Source organism: Xiphophorus couchianus, chromosome 6 (genome assembly GCF_001444195.1).
Source record: "Xiphophorus couchianus chromosome 6, X_couchianus-1.0, whole genome shotgun sequence".
Classification (NCBI taxonomy): Eukaryota; Metazoa; Chordata; class Actinopteri; order Cyprinodontiformes; family Poeciliidae; genus Xiphophorus; species Xiphophorus couchianus.
This window is the reverse complement of record NC_040233.1, coordinates 22,281,259-22,303,655: the sequence shown is the minus strand read 5'-3', so window position 1 is coordinate 22,303,655 and position 22,397 is coordinate 22,281,259. Positions and strand designations below refer to the sequence as shown.

Sequence of the window (22,397 nt, the reverse complement as noted above, 5' to 3'; positions counted from 1 at the left end):
AGGCTAATTTACAAACCCAGTCCCTGTTTGGAGCTTTTTAAAAAACCGAAACACAATTATTTTGTCTGTATTCCAACTTTTTTATGATTTTCCTTTATTATAACAATTGCAATGTTTCATGTTTTATGTTTGCATGCCGAAAAGTGATACACAAATAAACTTCTCTTGCCTGAAAACTAAAAAATGTGGTACGCATCCACCAGCTTTTGAACATCTAGAAAATGTTCAGGCTGCCACACATTTATAATGTCGGCCTACTGCGAATTGATGAATTTTATTAGCTCATTTCCATATAAATGACAGACTAAAAATTATCGCTTTATAAAAAGACTGACCTTTCTAAAAGATATTCTTTATTTCTGAATTTCCACACATTTAAGAGATATTTATATTATATTAAATACTTTTATTGCTAGGTTGGGTCTAGGCAGTCATACATGGGTGATTGTTTTCATCTATATTGCGATTAAAGAATGTTTCAAAACAAAAAGTAAGTTTGTTTTTGGCCTAGTTTAACAACTAAAAATCCACAAAAACAAAACAGCACCACATTCACCATAAAGGGGGGAGGGATATGAAAAAAAACCCCACAAAAAAAACAGGGAGTATAAATGATGACTCCATAACGAACTGTTTCATATAAGCTTCTGTTTGATAACCAAAACCATATGAAACAGTTTAGATGTTAATACAACAGGTGCTTCTTAAAATGGATAAATGATAAAAAGTGTATTTTAAACGTACTTTGAAACTTTCCAATTTCTCCTGGTGTGACGCCTCTCACCAATTCACTACTCTTTGGCTCGCACACGACAGCTCAGTAAGGTGTTGACGTCATTACGTAGTTACAATAATAAAAACGCAGCAATTCTGCTGCCATATACTTGCTCATCTGAAACAGTAATTTATGTTTAAGGCTTTATAACTTTATCAGTTACTTGAGCGTAAACTAATAATTCAAGTTCAACGTTATTCTGAAAGATTGAAGTCATTTGATCTGCGGCATCTTAAAGGGGCAGCGTTATGTATTTTCAAGATGCATAGTCAAATTGTATAGCACAATAAAGTATATTAACTTCAGCTGTTAAGAAAATGCTATATATATATAAAAAAAAATGACTTAAAAAATGACCTTGTAATTTAATGCCTTGAAATTGGGTCTGTATCTCTTTAAGAACTCCTACTCTTTCTGAAACTCCACCTTCAGGAAATCATCTCAACATGGCTCCTCTATTAACCCTTTAACAATGTTTTTACCAGCGTTTCACTGAGAAGTAGTTATAATAGTGAGCTCTGCAGAAGTGCAGTTCTACCAGGTGTTTGCTAATTGCTGCTGGCTAGTCTGAAGGAGCAGAGAGGGGGAGGGCTGCTCTGGGAGGGAAGCTTGGAAACTGCACCTCTAAGGAACTCTAAGGAGTTGGGTCTAGGTCGAGATGTTTTGCACACGTGAATGGTTGCCGTGGACACTAAAAGGATTTCAAAACATCCATGGAAAAATATCAAAGGATCACTTTGATGAGGGAATAACAGTATAAAACAATGTGAAGCTAAAAAAAAGTTGATTTTACATAATAAGGCTTTATAACTTTCTCAGTTACTTTAGCATAAACTAATAAATTTAATAGTTCCATGTAGGAATGCACAATATATCGGCATCAGCATCGGTATTGACCGATATTGGCCATTTTTTAACATATCGGTATCGGTCCGATAAATAAAACGCATATGAACAACAAATATTTGTTTTTATCTGTTTCTGGTTGGTTTTTTCAAAGTGTCAAAACTGTTGTGAAACATATATAATATTGGTAATCGGCCATAATACTAAACATTATATGTCTGTTCAGTTGTTGATTGTATGGTGTTTAGTTTGTAACTGTGACTTTCTGTTTTTATTATGTAAAGCACCTTGAACCGCCTTGCTGCTAAAATGTGCTACACAAATAAACTTGACAGATTAACTGATAAGAGGTAAGGTCATTTTATTTCTTTAGCACATTTTCAGCAACAAGGCAATTCAAAGTGTTTTACATAAATTAGAAGGAAATACAACAAAACGACAAACCAAAGGAAAGAGCAAAAGCAGAAAAAAGAAAACAAAAAGGTATAACCCCATGTTTAAGAATAAGTAGTTTGTGATTTATAAGCAAATAGGGGTTTCTCTGGATTCTTGTTCTGATAATGTTGATCAAAGGTAATGAGTAGTTTCTCTAGATAAGCTAGTAGGAGCAAAATCAATATCCCAAATTTCCCCAGTTCCAGGTTATTCTACAAGATTCGAGTGATTTGTTTAAACGGACTGAAATCAGAGCGACTGAAAGCAATCAGAAACACCAGCTGCTGTACTGTGGTCACTTTATTATTTTAGGAGCAAATTGCAAATTAACAAGAAATGCGTCAGTCTCCGTTTTCCTCCCCTACGCTGTGGAAAACGCGGCTGCAGGTGAAACAGAGGAGCAGATAAAAGCTGTGGATGTCAAGGGAGGATAACCGATTTCTCTCTCTGGGCTTTGGGTGGAGCTCGGCCATCTGAGCCCTTTGCCCCGCAGCCGCGCCGTCGCCACGCCAACGCGGAGCTTGTGCTGCGGCCGATCGTCCCCGCCCTGGGAAAAAAACAAAAAAACAAAACAAAACATTCCCAGCCTGCACAGGCACGTCAAAAAGTCATTTTGTTTTTTCGTCTTCCTCGCCGAAAGTGGAGCTCCAGGGGGAGGAAAAACCAAAACGTCACAAAAGCGAAAAATAAAAGACAATAAAAGTGAAATTAATTAAAATGACACAAATCAACCTTAAAAAGATCATCGTAAGCTGGCTTTGCTGGAGAGGCTCTGATATGTACAGTGGCACCGGGTGGAAAATCATTGTGTGGGAGTGAAGCAATGCTTGGTTTTCTTCTACATTGAGGTTAAATAGTGTTTGCTCTCTAACATGTACAGCCTACAGCAATTACAAGTTCCTGGAGTGATGGCTTTATCTCATAAATAAAACGCTGCTACAGTAATTATCCTCAGCAATCATAAAAATGCATCAAAGTGGTAATAAGGCAGTGAAAGCAGGTTTACTTCGGATTCAGGACCATTAAAAGAAAAACAAAAACGAATCGGACGAGGCCGTTTGGTTGGTGATGCAGCTTGGCGTCCTTCTCATGCAGAGTGTGTTCGTTGGTTTTGCAGGTGATGTTTGCGAGTGGAGTGGCGAGCTGCAGCATCCGTAGAGGAGGACAGTCCAGACGGTGAGATGTGATCGCAGGAAGAAGAGCTCGGTTATTCCTGGAAGAGCAGAGCGAGAAACAGAAGTGAGAAGCTGCTGCGTGTTTTATTACCTCTGAGGCTTTTTAGGCCTCAGCGATGCAAAAACACAAGAAATCACCAAATATTTCTGGTCCAGATTCTACTGCAAATATCTAAATAACTTGAAATGAGACAAAACCAACTTTTCAGTAAGAAATATGAGCTTGTTTTAAGTAGATGATTCCTTAATACTGGTAAGATGTTCTTGTTCCAGTGGCAGATTATTTCACTTATAACATGGGAAAAATGTCTTGTTATGGCGAAGTAATCTTAAACTTGAGGTAGTATTTTTATTATTAAGAAATTATTGACCTAAAACAAGCTCATATAGACTCACTGAAAAGTCAGTTGTAAGTTAGTTTTCTTATTTCAAGCGTGCTGAGATATTTGCTATAGAAACTATTTAATTTAGGATTTGACACTGCAAAAACACGAGCATTTTTGGTTTAGTTTCTAATCCAAACATCTTCACTTGAAATAAGACTTGTTGTTTTAAGTCAATAATTCCTTAATGTTGATGAAAAAGTACTACTTCGAGTGACAGATTATTTCACTATAACAATGGGGAAACTGTCTGGTTATAGTGAAATAATTTGCATTTATTTATTTTATTTTAGTATTTATTTTTATCATTATTAAAAAAATATTTACTTAAAACAAGTTCATACAGTTCTCTGAAAAACTAAGAGCCCACTGCACTAAACCCCATTGAAAACCTCCTGGTTATTCCACCAAATATTGATTTCTGAGTTAAAACATTAGTATTGTTGTTTCTAAATGAATATTAACTTGTTTTCTTTGCATTATTTGAGGTCTGGAAGCACTGCATCTTTTTTGTTATTTTCTGCAAATAAATACTAAATTTTTGCTTTGAATTTCAGAGACATGTCAGTAGTTCATAGAATAAAAGAACAATGTTCATTTTACTCAAAGCTATAAAAAGTAAAATCAGATAAACTTATAATTCTAAGTGGCCTCATATATTTTTTCCAGAGCTGTATGTTACTGAAAAGTTACTTGTAAGTAAGTTTTGTCTTATTTCAAGTGTACTACGATATTTGCTCTAGAAACTAGACCAAAAATACTTGGTAAGACTTTGTGTTTTTGCAGTGTGAAAGCGGGCCAGATGAAGGGCTGCTACAGTTTCACCCACATCAACAGAAGCACAGAAACAAAAACAAACAAAGACGCATGAAGGTTAATGGAAACGGCAAAATAAACAAACAAAAAAAAACACACCTAATTTAAATTCAAGTATTTTCAGGACTTTAGTCACCAGTACGGACCCTGAAAATCAACCTAAGGGCCACAAAAGGCCCCCGGGCCTCACTATGGACACCCTGGGTATAAATGTTTACGACCTAAAAATAAACTAAATAAAGAAACAACTTCATATATTGCAACTACTTCCAAATACTGTGTGTGTTTGACGAGAATGTCTCCAAAAGAACAGAGAAAATATTCAGTACAGTGTTGCTAATGCTATTGAAACACTCATTAAACAAACGACACACACACACACACACCCCGACATGAAGGCTGCAAAAACAAAGCCAAGCGTTCCTATCCGGTGAGTCATGCAAAGCGTCCTCATGCATGCCTGCGCCTTGGGATCCGATCAGCCACAAACGAAACGAGCTTCAGAGCGGCGCTGCGCGGAGCAGGACGGCGCGGGGCGGAGCAGGAAAACGCTCAGAGAAGACGGAGTGAAAAGACAAGTTTCTTCAGGCGCCGTCACACCTGCCGGAGCCCTCAAGCTGCCGGCGGCAGGCGAGTTCAAACACATTTGGGAAGTTTGCAGACACACAGAAACAAGGAGCGATAATCCATTTTCTACAAACGCAGTTTGCTTTTCACTTTTCTAGCTGGAGGTTAAACTCAGTATCTTCACACTTCAACTTTGAAATGCTAAAAGTTATTTTTTCTGTTCACTAAAATTAGATTTATTTTGCTGATTAGCCCAAATAATAATGTTTATTTGGTTGTTTACTCCAATCGTTCATTAAAAGACTTCGGACTTTTCCAGAATCAACTTTTCAGAGTTCACTTCAGTTTTTAATTCTAAAAAACTGAAGTGAACTCTGAACTATTAACATTTACACAGTGGGAAGAACTGAAGGACTTAAAGAAAAGAAGAAAAAAATGGAAAAAAGGAAAAGTTGGTAGCACTGTTGCCTTGCAGCAAGAAGGTCCTGGGTTCGATTCCCGGCCCAGGGTCTTTCTGCACGTTCTCCCTGTGCATGCGTGGGTTCTCTCCAGGTACTACGACTTCCTCCCACAGTCCAAAAACATGACCGTCAGGTAAATTAGTCTCTCTAAATTCTCCCTAGGTGTGAGTATGTGTGTGAATGGTTGTTTGTCCTGTCTGTCTCTGGCGACCTGTCCATGGTGACCCCGCCTCTCGTCCGGAACGTTAGCTGGAGATCGGCACCAGCACCTCCCGACCCCACTGGGGACAAGGATGTTAGAAAATGGATGGATGGATGCAGGAAAAGATTAGAAAGGAAGGATAGAAATTAGTAAAAGAAAAACAGAAAAAAACAAAAAGAAAAAGGGCAAAGAGAAAGTCAGGATATATATTAAAAAGAAGAAAAAGGGAGGAAAGTAAAGCAGAAAGAGGCAGAAAGGAAATAAAGGAAAGTGATAGAAAGAAAAAGAAAAATTGAAAGAACGAAAAAGGACAAACTAAGAAGGAAAAGGATTAGAAAAAGGCAAATGGAAAAAAGGACAGAAGGAAAAAGTTCAAAAAACAAAAAGACAAGGAGACTGAAGGAAAGGAAAGCAAGAAAAGGAACAGAAAGAGAGAAAATAAAGTAGAACATCAGGAAGCCATAAAAGAAAGAGAAGGAAGGACATGATGAGAAAATAAAGCTAGAGCATAAAGAGGAGAAGTAGAAAAAGGAAAGGAAGGAGAAGAGAAAAAGAAACAAAAACAGATATATCAAAAGAGGAACAGAAGAAAGGAAGGTTGGACATAAAGAATGATACGAAACCAGAAGAAACGACAGTAAAAAGAAAGAAATGAATGAAATACAGAATAAGAGAAGAAGAAAAGGAAGAGAGATGCTTAAAATCAGCTTTATTCTGATTAACAGAAGTTTATGGTTTAAAAGCGAGAAAAAAACAGGGAAGTTAGTCAACAAAACCAAACGCTGTGATTTTCAGCAATAAAATAAAAATCTGGTTCTTTATATTTTATTCAAACTTCCTGTTTCCTCGCTCAGAGCCGAGGATGAAGAGTTCACTCCCGCCAGCCATAGAAGATTATTTCACAGCGTTTACATTATGAAGCCGAATTAAAATCACCTCTAATAACAAACAGATTTAAACATTAATGACTCTGATTCTCTTCAACTAAAAGCCTGTTAGTGATTTGCAATCCTGAGAATTTCTGATAGTTTACATTTTTTCCTGAACAGAAATGGTGAAAAATATTCTAAAATTAATGGATCATACGACTTAAACTGGTGCTTAACATAACTTCATCAATGTTCCCTCTCACATTAATTGATTTTATTAATATATTCACTGTAAAAACCCTGATATTCAACATGTGTGATTTGGTTCAAATACGGTGCAAATAAAAACTAAAAAAACCTGTAAAGTTTAGGTGGAAAATGTAATGTATTGGGAGATGAAGTAAATCTCTACCCTGATGGTCTGATCTGGTGCCGTTTCCTGCAGGAGGAAATAAACCACTCAGGTTTGTGGACGAGGCGTTTCCAGTCAGATTTTCCTCAGGCTTCCCGAGTAGCGGATCGTGTAAACGGGCGTCAGGTTTCAGAGCGTGACGGTGCGTTTGCAGTTCGGAGCCGAGGATCAGCAGCCGGTTGAGCCAGTATTTAGTCTCTACTTGTAGAGACAACAACAGGACTGCAAATGGTTTATTCTCATCTGTGTGATTGATGTGTGATTATGATTAATCATACGTCTGATTGTAATGATTATTTTATCATAATAAATTATTATTTTTAATAATAACGATTATTTTTAATTGCCCAAATTATCTTGTTTTAAGCGTTGCAAATTAAAGAGGTTTGTTTTTTGTCCACCAGGGGGGAGTGTTGGACCTAAATCCACATGAGATTAACCTATTATGCTCTCTTGTGCTGTACGAAACATGTTCATTAAATGATTTGAACATAATTCTTAGAAAATTTGATTTAAGTCTGATCAGTTCAGAATGAGCCGCTTTAGGGCCTCCTGTCACTTTTAACCCAAATAAGCTTCTGCTGGCCACGCCCCCCCAACTCAACGTTTACACTCGCGCATAAAAATGGCTGCAAATAGAGGTGCTATTAAACAATCGTACATCTTTGAAAAGCAGAAGTGGAGCCTCCTGCACAACCAACAAGAATAGAGCGACGGGTTACTGGATGGTAAGTCAACAATAAAACACTTGTTTTTTCCAGCAGCCATTATACAGCAGTAAAACCAGCTGACCAAAGGTGATGGAGGTCAGCTTGGGTTGCTAGGTGACAGGCTGGGTTCCGCTTGGTTGCTAGGTAACGCGCAGAGTTCCGCTGATTTACGATGTTACATTTGGGAGGTTTTTGAAACGGCTAATTTTCCAGACACTAAAAAACATTAACACAATATTTTTTTTCTTTGTTTATGTTATATATTTTAATTTTTTTTGTCTGTCCCACACCATGCATTTTCTACTCTCATATTAAATAAATTTCTATTAAAAAAAGAACAACAAAATACAAAACCAGCTGGGAGTTTATTTTTTTAAGCGCTTGGGCTGTTTTTAGAAGCAGCAGAAACCCAAATGGAAGTACAAAAACATGCAAAATATGAATTTTGCATGAAAGATCCCCTTTAAAGCCTTGTTATTGCAAGCAGAGGCTTTGTGATCCAGCCTGTGTGAGAACAAACACCAGCAGCCCAACAAGGCGATGCAACAAGCTGCGAGCGCGACAGAAGCGGGCCGATCCAAACCAAATGAAAACCCGCAGGCTGGGGAACGGGATCCGGGTCCGGGTGGGTCTTACCTGGGTCAGTCCTCCCCCTCCTCTGGCGTGATCTCTGTCTCTTTATGCACCACTACTTTGGTCACTGACATGTCAGGGTGCTGCTCTTTGGCTTCCTTTATGGCCTGAGCCAGAGCCTGAGTACGGCAGGGTGCAGTGGCAGGAGGGGAGCACCAGGGGGAGACAGAACGGGGAAGAGCGGTTGCATTGTCAGTCACCTTATAGTCAGATCTGCCATTAATCCAGAACTCAGTCACACGTTCACATCATATCACAGCTGGAAAAGCTAAACTTGTTATCAAAGCCGAATCTAAAAGAAGTTAATTAATTCAAAAATTATATTAAAAAAAGCGCTGATTTCTATTCATTCTGATGAATATGGGTTACAGTGATTAAAAACAAAACTGAGTTAATTAATTAATAAGTGAATATTACACAAAATCAATAAAAAAATATATATTTTTAAGAGAGGAATCTTGTTATGGCAGCAGAACCAAGAAGTAGCCCAGGTGGATTTATAAACATCTGTGATGCTTCTAACTTTGTTTCTTTTAGGCTGACGGGTTGCTTCACATTTTATTCAGAAAGAGAGACACAAGGAAGGAAGAAAGGAGGAAAAGGGAGGACATAAGAGAGGAAGGAAGGACATGAAAACAATAAGGATGAACACAAGGGAAGGACACAAGGAAGGAAATGGAAAAATGACCCAGATGGATGGACAATAGTAAAAAATGGAAGAGCAAAGAACAAGGATGGAAAGGCAGAAGGAAAGAAAGACAAGATGGGGAAAAAGGGAACAATGATAAACGGAAGAAGAAAGGAAGAGTGCAAAAAACAGACATAAGGAGGTTGGATACAAAAATAACAAGACAGAAGGAAGGAAAGGCAAGGAGAGAAAGTGTGTAAGGGCACAAAGAAAGGAAAGAATGACAGCGGGAGTAAGGAAGGATAAATGAAAGCAAAAAGGAGTAAGAAAGAAAGAAGAAAGAAACAAATGAAGGACAGAAAAAGAAAGAAAGAAAGGCAGGATAAAAAAACTATCAGAAAACACAGAGGAAAGGAGACAAGGAAGGACGCAACCTCTGACATTTGGAAAGGGAATAAAATCTGGGAAATTATATTTTTCCATAATAATATATATATATTTTTGTTTTCTCGTACAGACTTGGAAGATACTGAAATTAAATCCCAGACTGAATAGAAACCCTGATTTTCTCCTCAAACCTCCAAGTTAAAACAGAAAGTTAGAACTTAAAATTACGCAAAAAAACCATTTGTTCATATTTCAGAGACACTTTGAAATAGTTTGATTTTATGTTTGTTTTCCTACTCATCAAAATATTAGTGTGATTACCAACAGGTAAACTATGATTCCTGACAACATGGCTTCCTTATAAAGAGGATTTAACCTTCCAATAGGAAAATATATTTCTAATCTGTATTTATCCTGTATTTTCTGCAGCCGTGAGCCATAATCATGCAAAACAAACACCTGAGACATATCTGAGTGTAATGACTGTACTCAACAAAAAGGTTTCACTCTCTGAATTGAATTTCTGACATTTATTAACTTTCTAGAGGTAATATGGTAGAACCGAGACGGACCTCGTCGTGGTCGATGTCTGCGTCTCCGGTAATGACGATCCGCTTCTCAATTCGAGTCTCTGAGATTCCTCCTTTCACCGTCTGATCAACAGAAAACAAGAACCTCTAAAAACTGAATCAAAACATTTTTAATAAATACAGAAGATAAGTTTTAGTTCAAGAATATCAACTTGTTGCAGAAACTTTAAAGAAATGTTCTGAGAAAATAGTTTGATTTTGGGTTTGGCAGGCAGCGGTAAGGAGACCGTGGATGCCCTCTGACCTTTGTGATGTGCGTGGTTGTGGTGGTGCTGGTGGTTTCCGAGGTGATGGTCTGAGCGCTCAGCAGCACCCCGGGGTCCGCGTCTCCGTTCGTGTCAACCTGTCAGACAAAAAAAATAAAATTAAAATCCCAAAAATAAATTTTTTTTTTATACCAGATCCCATTTAGATTTTGCCCATTTTCTTTTCTAATAAAGAAATGACAGGAGAGGATAAAATATAACAACATTTTATGTTTTGAAATGTCGCAGACTGGCCATACACACTAATTTAACAAAAGAATTACCCAATTATAATAACTGTTAAAAGTATAAAATATAAGATCATTAAGTCACGGAACAGTTAGGAATAATAAATATTCATTACACTGAAACAATCCAAACAAATCACATTAAGGTAAATGACCTTCCTGCTCAAATTAAATGCTTATAACACAATATACAAAGAAAGCTACAAAGAAATATAAAATTTTTCTTGCTACGTTTTCTTTGCATTTAGAAAATAGAAATCATTTTGGACATTCTGATTTATCTAAAACAAAAAAAGTTTAGTCTGATTTAACATCAGATGGCGGGATAAAAAAAGTGAACTAAAAGAATTGAAACCAACTTAAAAATATATATAGTTTCAGTTCACCATTGTGTGATATCGTTAATTACTGTTATTAAAAGTCTTGTGATAATATTCTAGTTAAATTAATATATAACAAAATATCCCCTAAATACCTGACTGGTCCGAGAACAAAACAAATAAAAAAAACCAAATAAAACAAATTCAATGTTTAACGTAAAAAATATACACCAACTTTTATTTCAATTACACAGATCAATAAGTAATTTATTTGGATTTGTTTGAAACAATCGAAACAAATTATGTTAGGGTAACTGACGTTTCAGCACTAATTAATTGCTTAAACCCAAAATATAAAGAAAGTTACAAAAATAAAAATACCTAAAAAAAATTATCTCAATTTCTGGAATTTAATAAATAGAAACAATTTTATGATTCTAACCGGCCTAAAACAAAAGTTTAAGAAAAGTTTACTCTGACTTAACTTCAAACTGTGGGAAACAAAATGAGTGCGTCTTTTTATTAAGTGTATGAAAATATCTGGTTTCTACTGTAAATAATGTTTTCCAAATTTAAGCTTTTAATCAAACATTAGATTAGACTTTATAACAAAACTGCAGTTTGAACATCAAGCACTTTCCAAACCGGTTAACGTCTCACATTAAAAATTAAACAATGCTAAAGAAATTACAGATTAATAAACCGAATTTGGTGTTAAGGTTCTCCTGATAAACTAGCTCAGCACCGACTGAATGTCACATAAAAGGCTGCAGAGGCGGCTTCTCCTCTACGTTAGCCTGACCGATGCACACGGCGCTCCAGTTGGGTCAGAGCGATGAGACGGACATGATGTCACCAAGTGCCCAGCGGAAACATCCTGCAGCTTTAAGATCGCTGTTATTGATCGTAAAGAGCCCAGCTGTGGAAAGTATGGCTCTCTGACTGGAAACGGCCAGACGGACCATAAACGACTGAATCTATCCAGCAGACTCGATCATCCCAGAAGCTTAAAGGACTCATCTAAAAAAACATCACTGAACGTTGCAGCGAAAAGAGGCACCTCGTGTTCGGTTCCTCTTTTTTTTGGTCAATCAGTCGAACATTTTCTCCCCAGGACAGATCAGCAGCTTTCACAGAGTTTAAATTTACCTCGGCCGATTCGTAGGTGATGGTTTTTGTCTCTGTGTGGACCACAGGCACGTCTTTGGCAGCAACCTCCACTCCGTCAGGAGCCTGAAGCATAAAAAAAGAAACATAGAAAATAAAAAACTATGAACATCTAAAAACCATGTGGGATCCAGCTTTCCTACACATCTTAGTGTCAGAACTGAACAGTTTTCCAGACTCAAATTCCCACAGTTCTCCGACCATTTAGGTAAAATTTTTAAAGTATAAACACTAATATTTACAAATTATGAGACATTTTTATTGAGGTCAGGCTGTAAGTACTAAACCTGCAAAATCCAGAGAAGAGAAAGAAGGAAAAAAAGAGAAATGAGTAAATACTGAAGGAAACAAGTAATAAAAGGAAGTAAAGAAACCACTAAAGGAAACACAAAAACAAGTAATGAAGTAAAAACTACAGAAAATAAGTAATTAAAGTAATAAACAAAAGGAATAAAGGAAACAAATAATGAAGAAAAGAACTGAAAGAAGGAAGGAAACCACTAGAGAAAAGGAAACAAGTAAGTCAGCAGGAAAAGAATGAAGTCAGGAAAGTAGCAAGTCAGAAGGAGAAAAGTAAATTACTTCCCTCTTTCCAAGTAAGAAAAGATAGAAGAAAACAAACAAAACAAGCATCTAAGTAATGAAGGAAACAAAGCAGGAAGGAAGTAAAAAAAAGTAAACTAGGAAAAATAACAAGTGAAGGAACCAAAAAAATGAAAAATGGTGAAGGGAAAGAGAAATTAAAGGAAGGAAGAAGTAGGGCAAGAAAATAAAAAGGAGAAAAGAAAGGAAATACAGGAGAGACAGTCGGATGATAGATGCAACATTTAAAATATCTGACTTTTTTTTTTCCTTTCTGTGTTTTGTGACAAAAAAAAAACAGTAGGTTGAAGCCAACCCACCCCTGGGGTCAACAGAGGGGTCATCACAGCTTCGACTTCCTGTTTCGAGGATCACAGGAAGTAAGAGGGAGCAGCAAGCTGACAACTTTACAGAAAATATGGCAAAATCACGATGAGAGGCGAGTCACTCCTCACCCCAAACACACGATGGCTTTTTCTCAACTTACTCAGGAAAATATTTAACTCCTATTCCAGATCCTTCTAGCATCACACATCCTAATGGAAATAAACAAGTGTTCACTCCATCATCTCCATTCGTTTTAAAGCAGCCTCCCCTCTAACGCACATGACATCAAATTAGGATAAATAAGCTCCACGTGTAAGCCGAAGACGGAAACCGAGCGACTGAAATCTCCAAACAAGCAGGCAGTCATGCATTACTCCGTCATCCAGTGAAGACGAAGCTGCTGACGAGCCAAAATCACAAGGTTTCCATTAACTGTCTGCACCACAATCACATTACAGGCCCTCTGATCTGAGCAGCTGCAGAACGGACAGCTGCCACGAGTCGATTAGTGGTAACTGATCAGAGTGGGTCAACTGGAGAGGAACTGGTGGGAAGGATGACAGTCGGAAAGTTGTTTCACTCACTGGATCCTCTTCCTAGTAGAGTAATATAAAACGCCTGGCAGGATTTATGGAATATTGTTTGATTTTGCATCCTGTGTGGTTCAGTAATTACATATTCTACTGGTTTTTTTTTTACGTTACTTCCTAAAACTCTTTTTACCACTAAGGCGTGTTTCCATTATGTAACCCTGAACTTTTAGTCTCCTGTTTGTTTGCTATTTTCTGCATTTTAATTGATGTTTGCAGAAAAAACAAACAGCCAGGAGTCCTCATGCAGTTTGGTGGAAACACACACATAAAAACAAACATTTATGATCAATAGTTTCTGATGGTGACTGTTTTAACACTGCAAACTAAGCTGAAGGCTGCAGTGCTCAAAACTGACCTTTGGTTTTGCGGACTCGGCTTCGTTTTCAGTAACGACCACCGCCTTCTCCTGGTCAGCTGATACCTGCGAACGACAGACGCACCCTTGTTCAAGTTTTGCATCACAACTTCAAACATCACAGTCTTGATTCTTATCACTCCTGATAAGAAGGAAAAAAATGTTGAATTAGTTAATTTTCACTGGATACAATGAAGACGCAGCACCTTGCAAAAGTCGAGATGTAGCCACAAACATCTGTGTTTTATGCGCTAAAACAACGTAGCAGAGAGGTGAAAGAAATCCTGAACGTTTGATTGGAAAAGTGTGATCGTATTCCCACAGCAGGATGCTGCCACCACCGTGTATTACAGATAACTTCTCATAATTTTGCAAGGCACTGTCATGATCCAGAGAGCTGGCGTTCACCTTGTGAGAGGGAGAAACCCATCCAGGCGCAGACTGGTGAAACAGCGATGAGTGAACACAAAAGACAGAGAGGAAAAGTGAAGAAAGGACAGTACAAGACATCACAGTGAACAGCAACAGGTCAGAACAGGAGGAAGATGTGAAGGCAGCTGATTGTATGAAAAAACCAATATGAAGCACAAAATCTGGATATGGAATCCACTGGAAACATTTCACTGATTTTTCAGGTAGATCCATACAATAGATTAATGACCTGTCCTTCAGGGTGGAGGTGGGGATTTTGGAGGATGTGGTGGGAAAAGCTACAACTGGAGCTATGAAGTAGGGGTGCACCTATTTATCGGCCAGCTGAAACATTTTTTGGGAGATCGGCCGATACTTGCATGTGAAGCTGATCTTATCTACTGCAGCAAAGCTCTAAAAATCAACCACTGTCCGCTCCTGATCCCTGCGAGAGCAGAAGATGCAAACATGCACGTCATGTCTGCATGTTTGCAGTTAACAACAGTCACTTCACTGTTGCCAACTTAGCAACTTTCTTGGTATATTTAGTAACATTTCAGATTAAAAAAAAAAGGTATTGGCCAAAATTTTAATCAGCAGGTCAGGATTTTTAAAGGTAAATTGGCCAGAAAACTGCAATCGGTGCACCGCTACTATGAAGGCACCCCTTTAAGGGAAATGAGAAGAAGGAATAATTTAGCTGAAAAAAAAAAGAAAAAACAAACAAAAGTTAGTCAGAGCTCCTGGTAGGTTCCTCGTCGATGGGAGAGCTGCTCAAGCATGGAAAGCTGCTCAATAAAATGCAAAACAAACCTTAAAAAAAGACTTTGGGTTAAAAAACGAGCAACAGAAAGTGGCGGTTAGCCTCCTGAAGGATTATTAGCCATGCTGGGTTGTTCTGTTAAACCGATGCAGCGATGGAGGGGAGGAGGGTTGTGGGTGGGTAGGGCATGAAGGGCGGTTTGCTTTGGGTTTTCATACAGTACCACAGCTAAGGACGCAGAAACCGTAACGTGAGTCGGGCTCGACTTCGGCTGGATTCCTTCGGCTTTCTGCTGCGGCTCATCCAAAGTCTTCAGCTCTTTCAATTCCTTTGTAAACACGCTGACGACCTCTGAACTCTCCACCTTCTCCTCAGAAATCCACGACGCCATCGCTTTCTTTGGCGAGTCGACGCCTCTAATCTGACTCACGTCGCCATTTTTAATCTCAGCTTTTAGTGAAGCTTGACGTTTCTGCTCCTTGTTGCCGTCGGTTTCCGATTCCGCCCGGTCCACCAGTCCTTCTTTTTTGCTCGTTTCTTCGTCCTCTTTGTTCTCTGCCTGCTTAAAGATGATGAGCGTGCCTTTCTTGTCGCTGATGGCCTGCGACACTTCTTGTCTCACCGCTCCAGGGCTGAGCTTCGTCGCTGACTTGTCCGATGCCTCTTCCTCCTCCTCTTGGGAGTCCTGGGTTTTGCCCCCCGCCTCCTCCCTCAATGTCCCGTCCACGAAGACGTCGTCGTCCATGGTGGTGGACAGGCTAATGCCATGGGGCCCCGAGGAGGTGGCCCCGTCTGTCACAACGCTATCCGCCACGTATTTCACCAGATATCCCACCGCCGCCTGGAGAGAAACTCCACTCGTTGGAAAAAAGGAACGGCTCAGGTTAAGAGGACAGAAGGCGTCACGCAACGAGAACCAGGCGGACGCACAAACACAGGCAGAGCACCACAAGTATCCGGATACAATTTAGCTTTCAATAATAAAAATATAATTAACTTCATCTGATCAGAACGGTTGGGAGTTTGGGCTAACTTTCACATCAGATTAATTAACTAATTAAAATCATATTTAGTAGGATCTACATACATGTGGAACTGGAAAGACACAAGAAGAGCAAAAGCAACACAACAAGACGTAGAAATGTCCAAAATGCCCAGAAACAGGAAGTAGCTCACCACAGTGTCTTTAGGTCCCGCCTCCTGCTCCGTCTGCTCATCTTTCGCCTGAAAGGAAACGGAAATACAGAAAGTTTGAAAACATTCAAATCAAATGGGGAACATTCAGGGTTTAAATCTCCACCACAGGCGCTGCTATAAGATCTGCATTTAAAGAAAAAGATTATTCAGCTTTTAAAAAATTTAATTTGTTACAAATAATCTAATTAAGTGTATCCAATAAATATATTAGGTTTATTTTTTCAGTCAGTTTTAGTCAAAATGTGAAACTTATTGCTGATATCAGATTAGAGATTTTATTAGTTGACAAATTCATATGACAACCAATTGCTGATGAGATCATGTGACAAATCCAGTAACAGAACTGAAAACACAAAGTGCAAAGTTAATTAAGGAACACTGTAAAAATAACAAGTAAACAAAAAACACCACACAATGTTAAAACATTTAAGAAACCTTAAAATGTACAAAACCTGCGACGTGAGAATATTTACTCAGTGTTGGAAAAACATTCCATGTGAAAAAATAATTTTTTAATCTTGTAATTCCAGAAACTTCATTGGAAATTCTTGACTTTTGTTTTCCTGTGGCATAGATAAGGACAGACGTCTACTTCTGTTAGTCTGTTCAAAATGAGAAAAACAAGAGAACATCCCTTCAGAGGGGGCTGATGCGTTTTTATCTTCATTAATACTGAAATCACAGCTATTTGTCCAAACTTGCCCATATCTACAATCAGGGAAACAACCGAAAGGTTTAAAACAACAAACTGTGATGAAAAGTGTTGAAAGGGGAACAGTGTTTCTCAATAGGGCTGATAACTGGATAATTTTTAAATAAACTAAATAAGATGTGTCTAAATAAATATGCATAAGAACTTTTTATTGTAAAAGAAAGTCTAAATGCGTCTAAAATGTTGTAAATCTGTAAATACCAGCAACTCTATAGAGAAATCTGTGAAAAACCATCATTTAACCCCAAACCGTCAGTTTCTTCTCTGCCATTTACTGCCTTAACGGAGTCCAACTCAATATTTCTGGGGTAAATCTCCACTTGGATCATCAGTTTCTACAGAAAGCCTCTCCAACGTGGAAAACATACCATCCAAACAAAGCAATGAAAGAAATTCAGAGCTTTTTTGTGAAACAGTCAACAGAAGCAGAATCAATAATGCCGCGCTCCTCCCATGACGGCCTTACGTCCCATTGTTCAGAGACTAATACTTCGAAGCAAAACCCGACAGACCAGCTGACGATTTGAGTCCAGATCAGCCCTAAAGTCAAACAAACAGTCAGACAGACTGCTGGTCATACTGGCAGCTACACTTACAAAAAGACACTAGAATCCAAAAACACTCAAATGTGAGAAAATGTGATGAAAAAGAAGCAAGTCTGAAGTTTGTGTTAAAGATTTAGCATTAGGGCTGGGCGATGAGTCGAGTTTTTGGCTTTTGAAGATTTAATTTGTGGAAAATTTGGATTTCTTTTTCCACCGTTCAGAGTGAGGTCAGCACGCCACAGGCGGCCATCTTGTTTGACAAGTGTTTGACAACTTTATTTGGACTTTGAATTCAAGTTGATTTTACAATTATTAGGACCAGGACAAGGCTTTTTTTTTTTTTAAATTATGAGAATAAAGTCAGAATTTTATGAGAACCGCAGTACAAAAAAATTAAAATTAAAATAAAGATGGCACAAGCTTTAAGATAAGATAAGATTTATTTGTCATTGTCATCAACAGATTACAACGAGGTTGTAATCTGTTATACGTCTACTAAGTATAATCTTTACAGATAATGCTTAATAGAAACACTTCAGCTTTTAAAATATTAGCATTAATTTATTATCAGTAGCAGGACTTCATGCAAATAACTGCATTTCAAAGAAAGATCTACAAAAACTGACCTATAATATTAATAAAAAGGGCTGGTTTTAAGTGAAATAACCTGCCAATGGAACAAGACATTTACTCATATTGTAAGTTAAAAAGTTTTGCTCCACTGACAGATTATCTTAGTTAAAACTAATATGTATTTCCTAGATATTAGGGAATTATTTAGTTAAAACAAGCTGCTGAAAAGTTCTTTGTAAGTTAGTTTTGTCTTATTTCAAGTCTATTCAAGATGTTTGCACCAGATTTTGTGTTTTTACAGTTTTATAAAAACTCTCGGAAATCCGACGGACTCTGATCTACAGTCCCATAAATCTGAGACCGCCACCCTAAAATTAACCCAGCGATGATTCCTGCAGCTTGTATCTCACTAAAGACGTCGTTCGCTGACACCACGCCCCACACAGACATGCTGTCGTCACGGCTGCAGCTTACGTCCTGCAGCTCCAGCGGCTCTATCATCGGGTCTTCGTCCCCTCTGGGCGAACGCAGAGGTGACGACGACAGTCTCTTCTCCCACTCCGTCAGACCCGGAGCGCCGCCGCCGCCATTGCTGCCGGTCTCCAGGAAGGAGCGCTTCAGCTCGCTGATGTTGGTCTGATGCTTGACCACCTCGGGTGGAGGCTCAGAGTCCTGCGGCCGACGAACCGGAGGCGATGAGGGAGGGAACGGAGTCAAGCTTTATATACGCAACAGCAGCTCGTATCTCCCAATGAGATACGAAGTAGAAAAATCTGAATGCTGCTTTTCTCTGGGTTCCTACACATGTTCATGTCAAAACGCTACAATCTGCAAGACTGTCTGCAAATACAAAAGCTCAATATGAGTTTTTGGCAGATATTCTACAGTGAGACAGATTGGATGAACTGGGGGACAGACAAAAAGATAGCCGCAGTAACAAGCGGGCGGACGGATGGATGGATGGACGGACGGGCAGACGGCTGGATGGATGGATGGAAGGATGGATGGATGGACGGGCGGATGGATGGATGGACGGACGGATGGATGGACTGCAACAACACAAAATCTTACCAAGTAATTTTATCTAGTTTCTACTGCAAATATCTTTGTACACTTGAAATAAGATGAAACTAACATACAAGTACATTTTCAGAAAAACACATTAGAGCTTGTTTTAAGTCAATAATTCGTTAGATTGATAAAAGAAGTGCTAGTTCCATTGCCAGATTTCATAGCTTTTAAAATGGGAAAACGTCTTGTTATAAGTGAAATAGTCTGCCAGTGGAATTAGCACTTTTAAAAACAAAATCAATATTAAATATTTACTTAAAACAAACTCCTATATTCTGCTTAAAAGTTACTATGCATGAGAAAACTAACTTATTTTCAAGTTAGTTTTGTCTTTTTTTAAGTGTATTAAGATATTTGCAGTAGTAACTAAACCAAAAATACTTGGGTACGATTTTATGTTTTTGCAGTGTTGATATAAAATGGATGGATGAATGAATGAATGAATGCATACTGGAATGAACAGATGAACAACCATATGGAAGGATAGTGAATGGATGGATAGAGGGATGATGAAGTGATGGATGGATGGTCGACAGATGGATGTACAGCTTTTGAAGAATGTGATAATCTAAATTTATTCCAGAATTCTCCCTCATCTTATTAAAAGTTAAATTCCGGGTTTTTCCCAAACTGTGTAGGAACCCTGATTTCTGCAGACTTGCACCACACACACACACACACACACACACACACACACACACACACACACACACACCCACACACACACACACACACACACACACACACACACACACACACACACACACACACACACACACACACACACCCACACACACACACACACACACACACACACACACACACACACACACACACACACACACGTTGTTACTATGAGGGAAGTACTTTTAAAGGCTCTGCACAGCCTTTAAACAAAAATATAAACTTAAATACTTAAAAGCATTTAAGACCAACTTATTTAGAGAGGAAAAAAGTTAGAAAAAAAAAGTTTCATGCTTTGTATTTAAGCACAACACTCCCACATCTCAAAACAAACCTACTCCAGTTTAATTTGGTTATTTGTTTTTAAAGAGTCTGAAAGATCACAGCAGCAACTACTTCAAAACTGCAGTCAGGGAAACTGTACGTAACGCTCTGATTTATCCACTCATCGGGAGTATTTTTAATTCCTTAAAAGCACCTGCATGCATATTTCAGATGTGCTCCATTTCTTACCAACCTCTAGCATCAGATTACTGTGCCTGATAAAAACATTTTCCCCTTTTGCTCGTCTTATGAAACTATACTGCAAAAGATAGAGAAAAGACAAAGGAGTTGTTAGTTCAACTCTTATTTGGAGAAAATGGGAGCTTTGGCTTCTGCTACATGGGAGTAACTAAAATGTAATGAGAGAAAAACAATCATGCCAAAAAACAAACAACTTAAAAAGGACAAAATCCGACTCTTGGGTGTGGCTGAATGATAACGCAGACGAAATGAACAATTAGTTGGCTGTTTGAGGAAAACCAAAGCAGAAAAGAAGGAAAACCAATGAGCGAAAGCTGATTTTGGTTCCAGTCACCCAGCAGGGTCACCCAGCGGGGTCACCCAGCGACCCCGGTGTACCTGAGTCCGCATCTCGGAGTCTTCCTCAGCTTCCGACTGACAGCGAGGAAAACGGAGAGAAGAAAGAAGGTGAGAGGAGGCAGAAAACCGTCATGAAAGAGAGGCGAGGTGGATGGTGAAATTAGAAAATGGACAGAAAATAAAGAATTAAAGGCAAATGTTAGGGAAAAAAGAATCTATTTTTCAGATTTGAAACACAACAAACACACAACTTCTGGCTGCTAAAGTTTTAAAGCTCTGCCTTGAGAAACATTTCACTTTTAAAACGGACATGAAACCGAGCTGCATAATGTCAAGTACAGGTAAAACCACAAGTTTAAATACACTGAATAAAAAGACATTTCCTCACTGTCTGAAGTTAAATCAGACCAATTGGCTGATTTAACAAACTTATTTCTATTGCTATCATAGAAGTGCACCAGTTCCTCCTGATGTTGTTTTCTCTCTCATTATTGTGACAATTAGCAAACAGAAATAATTTCGGTGATTCTAACCAGTAGCACCTGCAGCTGTTCGGCTCTACGCTTTGTGTGTACCTTGGGATTTTTGTTATATAATTATTATTGTAGTTTTTATTATTTTTCCCCTTTGCTATTCACAGAACTGTAGGGGGAAAAAAACAGTCTTTTGTGCTAAAAGTGGACACATGTCCGTCCTAAACCTGAATGTTATTGGTCCGTTTACTTTTATTTGGCAGCTTGGCGCTTTCTGTAAGCTAAACATGAATAAGCGGACTTTTAACCCTCAAACAGTTTTAAGAGAGGTCGAGTGGATCCCGCCTGAACTTTTTATCCTGTGCACGGTCCGTCTGCACTTTTACAAGTTTTTTTTTCTGTTCGGGAATTGAAGCGCTGACGGGACACCCCATCACTCCTCCATTGATTGACCGTGACACCTGCCGCGCGCTTCCCCAACGTCACACTAGACTGGGAGATTTAAACAGTTAAATCTAGTCAAAATGTTCATCTCCTCTTCCTCTGGAGGTCTCAGACACACCACTTGACCCTGGAAATCTCCATCCTCATCCTCCCGTGGTCTCACATGGGTGGGCTTTGCATTTCTGTCTATTATTTAGCGTATTTTCCTCAAAATTGGGCGTCATGTGGGTCAGATCTGCTGTTTCTGTGCCATGCGCATCACGTTCCTGTATCATATTTGTGTTGGGTAGGTTTGTGCGGTTAGTTTTGTGAGGTTTATGCATATTGGGGATGCGGCTGCGTTCGTGTGAATCAGGTACGTGTGCATACCCTCTGATAATATCCTGCAGGCGCCCCTGATTCTAACTGACCTAAAACAAGAAAGATTTGGTCTGATTTGACTTCAGACTGTTAGAAAAAAGGTGCATCTGGATATTTTTATGTACTTACTTCTGATTTCTACAACTTAAAATTTTATAAGAAAATAAATGTGGTAGTTTCGTATGCTTTTTCTTTAAAACCAAAAACAAACAATTTTTTTAGATAGTAAATTTTTATTATGTTTTTTACTTGTGCCATTTTATTACAGAATGATGCTGTAACTTGTAATTTGGCTGAATTTAGTGCAAACAAAACAAAGCAGGAAAATTAAAGTAAATTACTTTCAACATGCTTAAACAGTCTTTCTCGCAAATTTCCATTAGCTAAAGTGGACACTGTGGAAACTTTTATTATCTTTAAATAACATCTCATAGTGAGTGGAAAAACTGTGTTACGACTGAAGCACGCTACAACTTGAACCCATATTGAGCCAGGTAACAATTTGTTGCGTTGAAATAAACAAAAATCCAAAAAGAACAACAGAAATTGTCCTTGCTGCTATAAATGGTTTTCT

General features: G+C 38.4%; 1 protein-coding gene across 14 annotated transcripts in view; it reads right to left on the bottom strand.

The window, feature by feature from the left end:
* Window positions 1–2,338: 2,338 nt before the first annotated feature.
* The window catches only part of epb41l3b (erythrocyte membrane protein band 4.1-like 3b), a 65,190-nt gene continuing 45,131 nt past the window's right edge, over window positions 2,339–22,397 (bottom strand). For 5 of the 14 annotated variants that reach the window (XM_028019896.1, XM_028019905.1, XM_028019904.1 and 2 more), the window contains 12 exons: window positions 20,586–20,621; window positions 20,200–20,265; window positions 18,402–18,599; window positions 16,077–16,124; window positions 15,124–15,741; window positions 14,135–14,167; window positions 13,727–13,792; window positions 11,852–11,935; window positions 10,134–10,232; window positions 9,872–9,952; window positions 8,288–8,403; window positions 2,339–3,269 (listed from right to left, as the gene is read on the bottom strand). In XM_028019896.1, the coding sequence (XP_027875697.1) occupies window positions 8,293–8,403; window positions 9,872–9,952; window positions 10,134–10,232; window positions 11,852–11,935; window positions 13,727–13,792; window positions 14,135–14,167; window positions 15,124–15,741; window positions 16,077–16,124; window positions 18,402–18,599; window positions 20,200–20,265; window positions 20,586–20,621 (1,440 nt within the window). In that variant the 3' untranslated portion in view covers window positions 2,339–3,269; window positions 8,288–8,292. The remainder of the gene's footprint in view (window positions 3,270–8,287; window positions 8,404–9,871; window positions 9,953–10,133; window positions 10,233–11,851; window positions 11,936–13,726; window positions 13,793–14,134; window positions 14,168–15,123; window positions 15,742–16,076; window positions 16,125–18,401; window positions 18,600–20,199; window positions 20,266–20,585; window positions 20,622–22,397) is intronic. The other 9 variants (XM_028019901.1, XM_028019908.1, XM_028019911.1 and 6 more) reach the window with 7 other exon arrangements.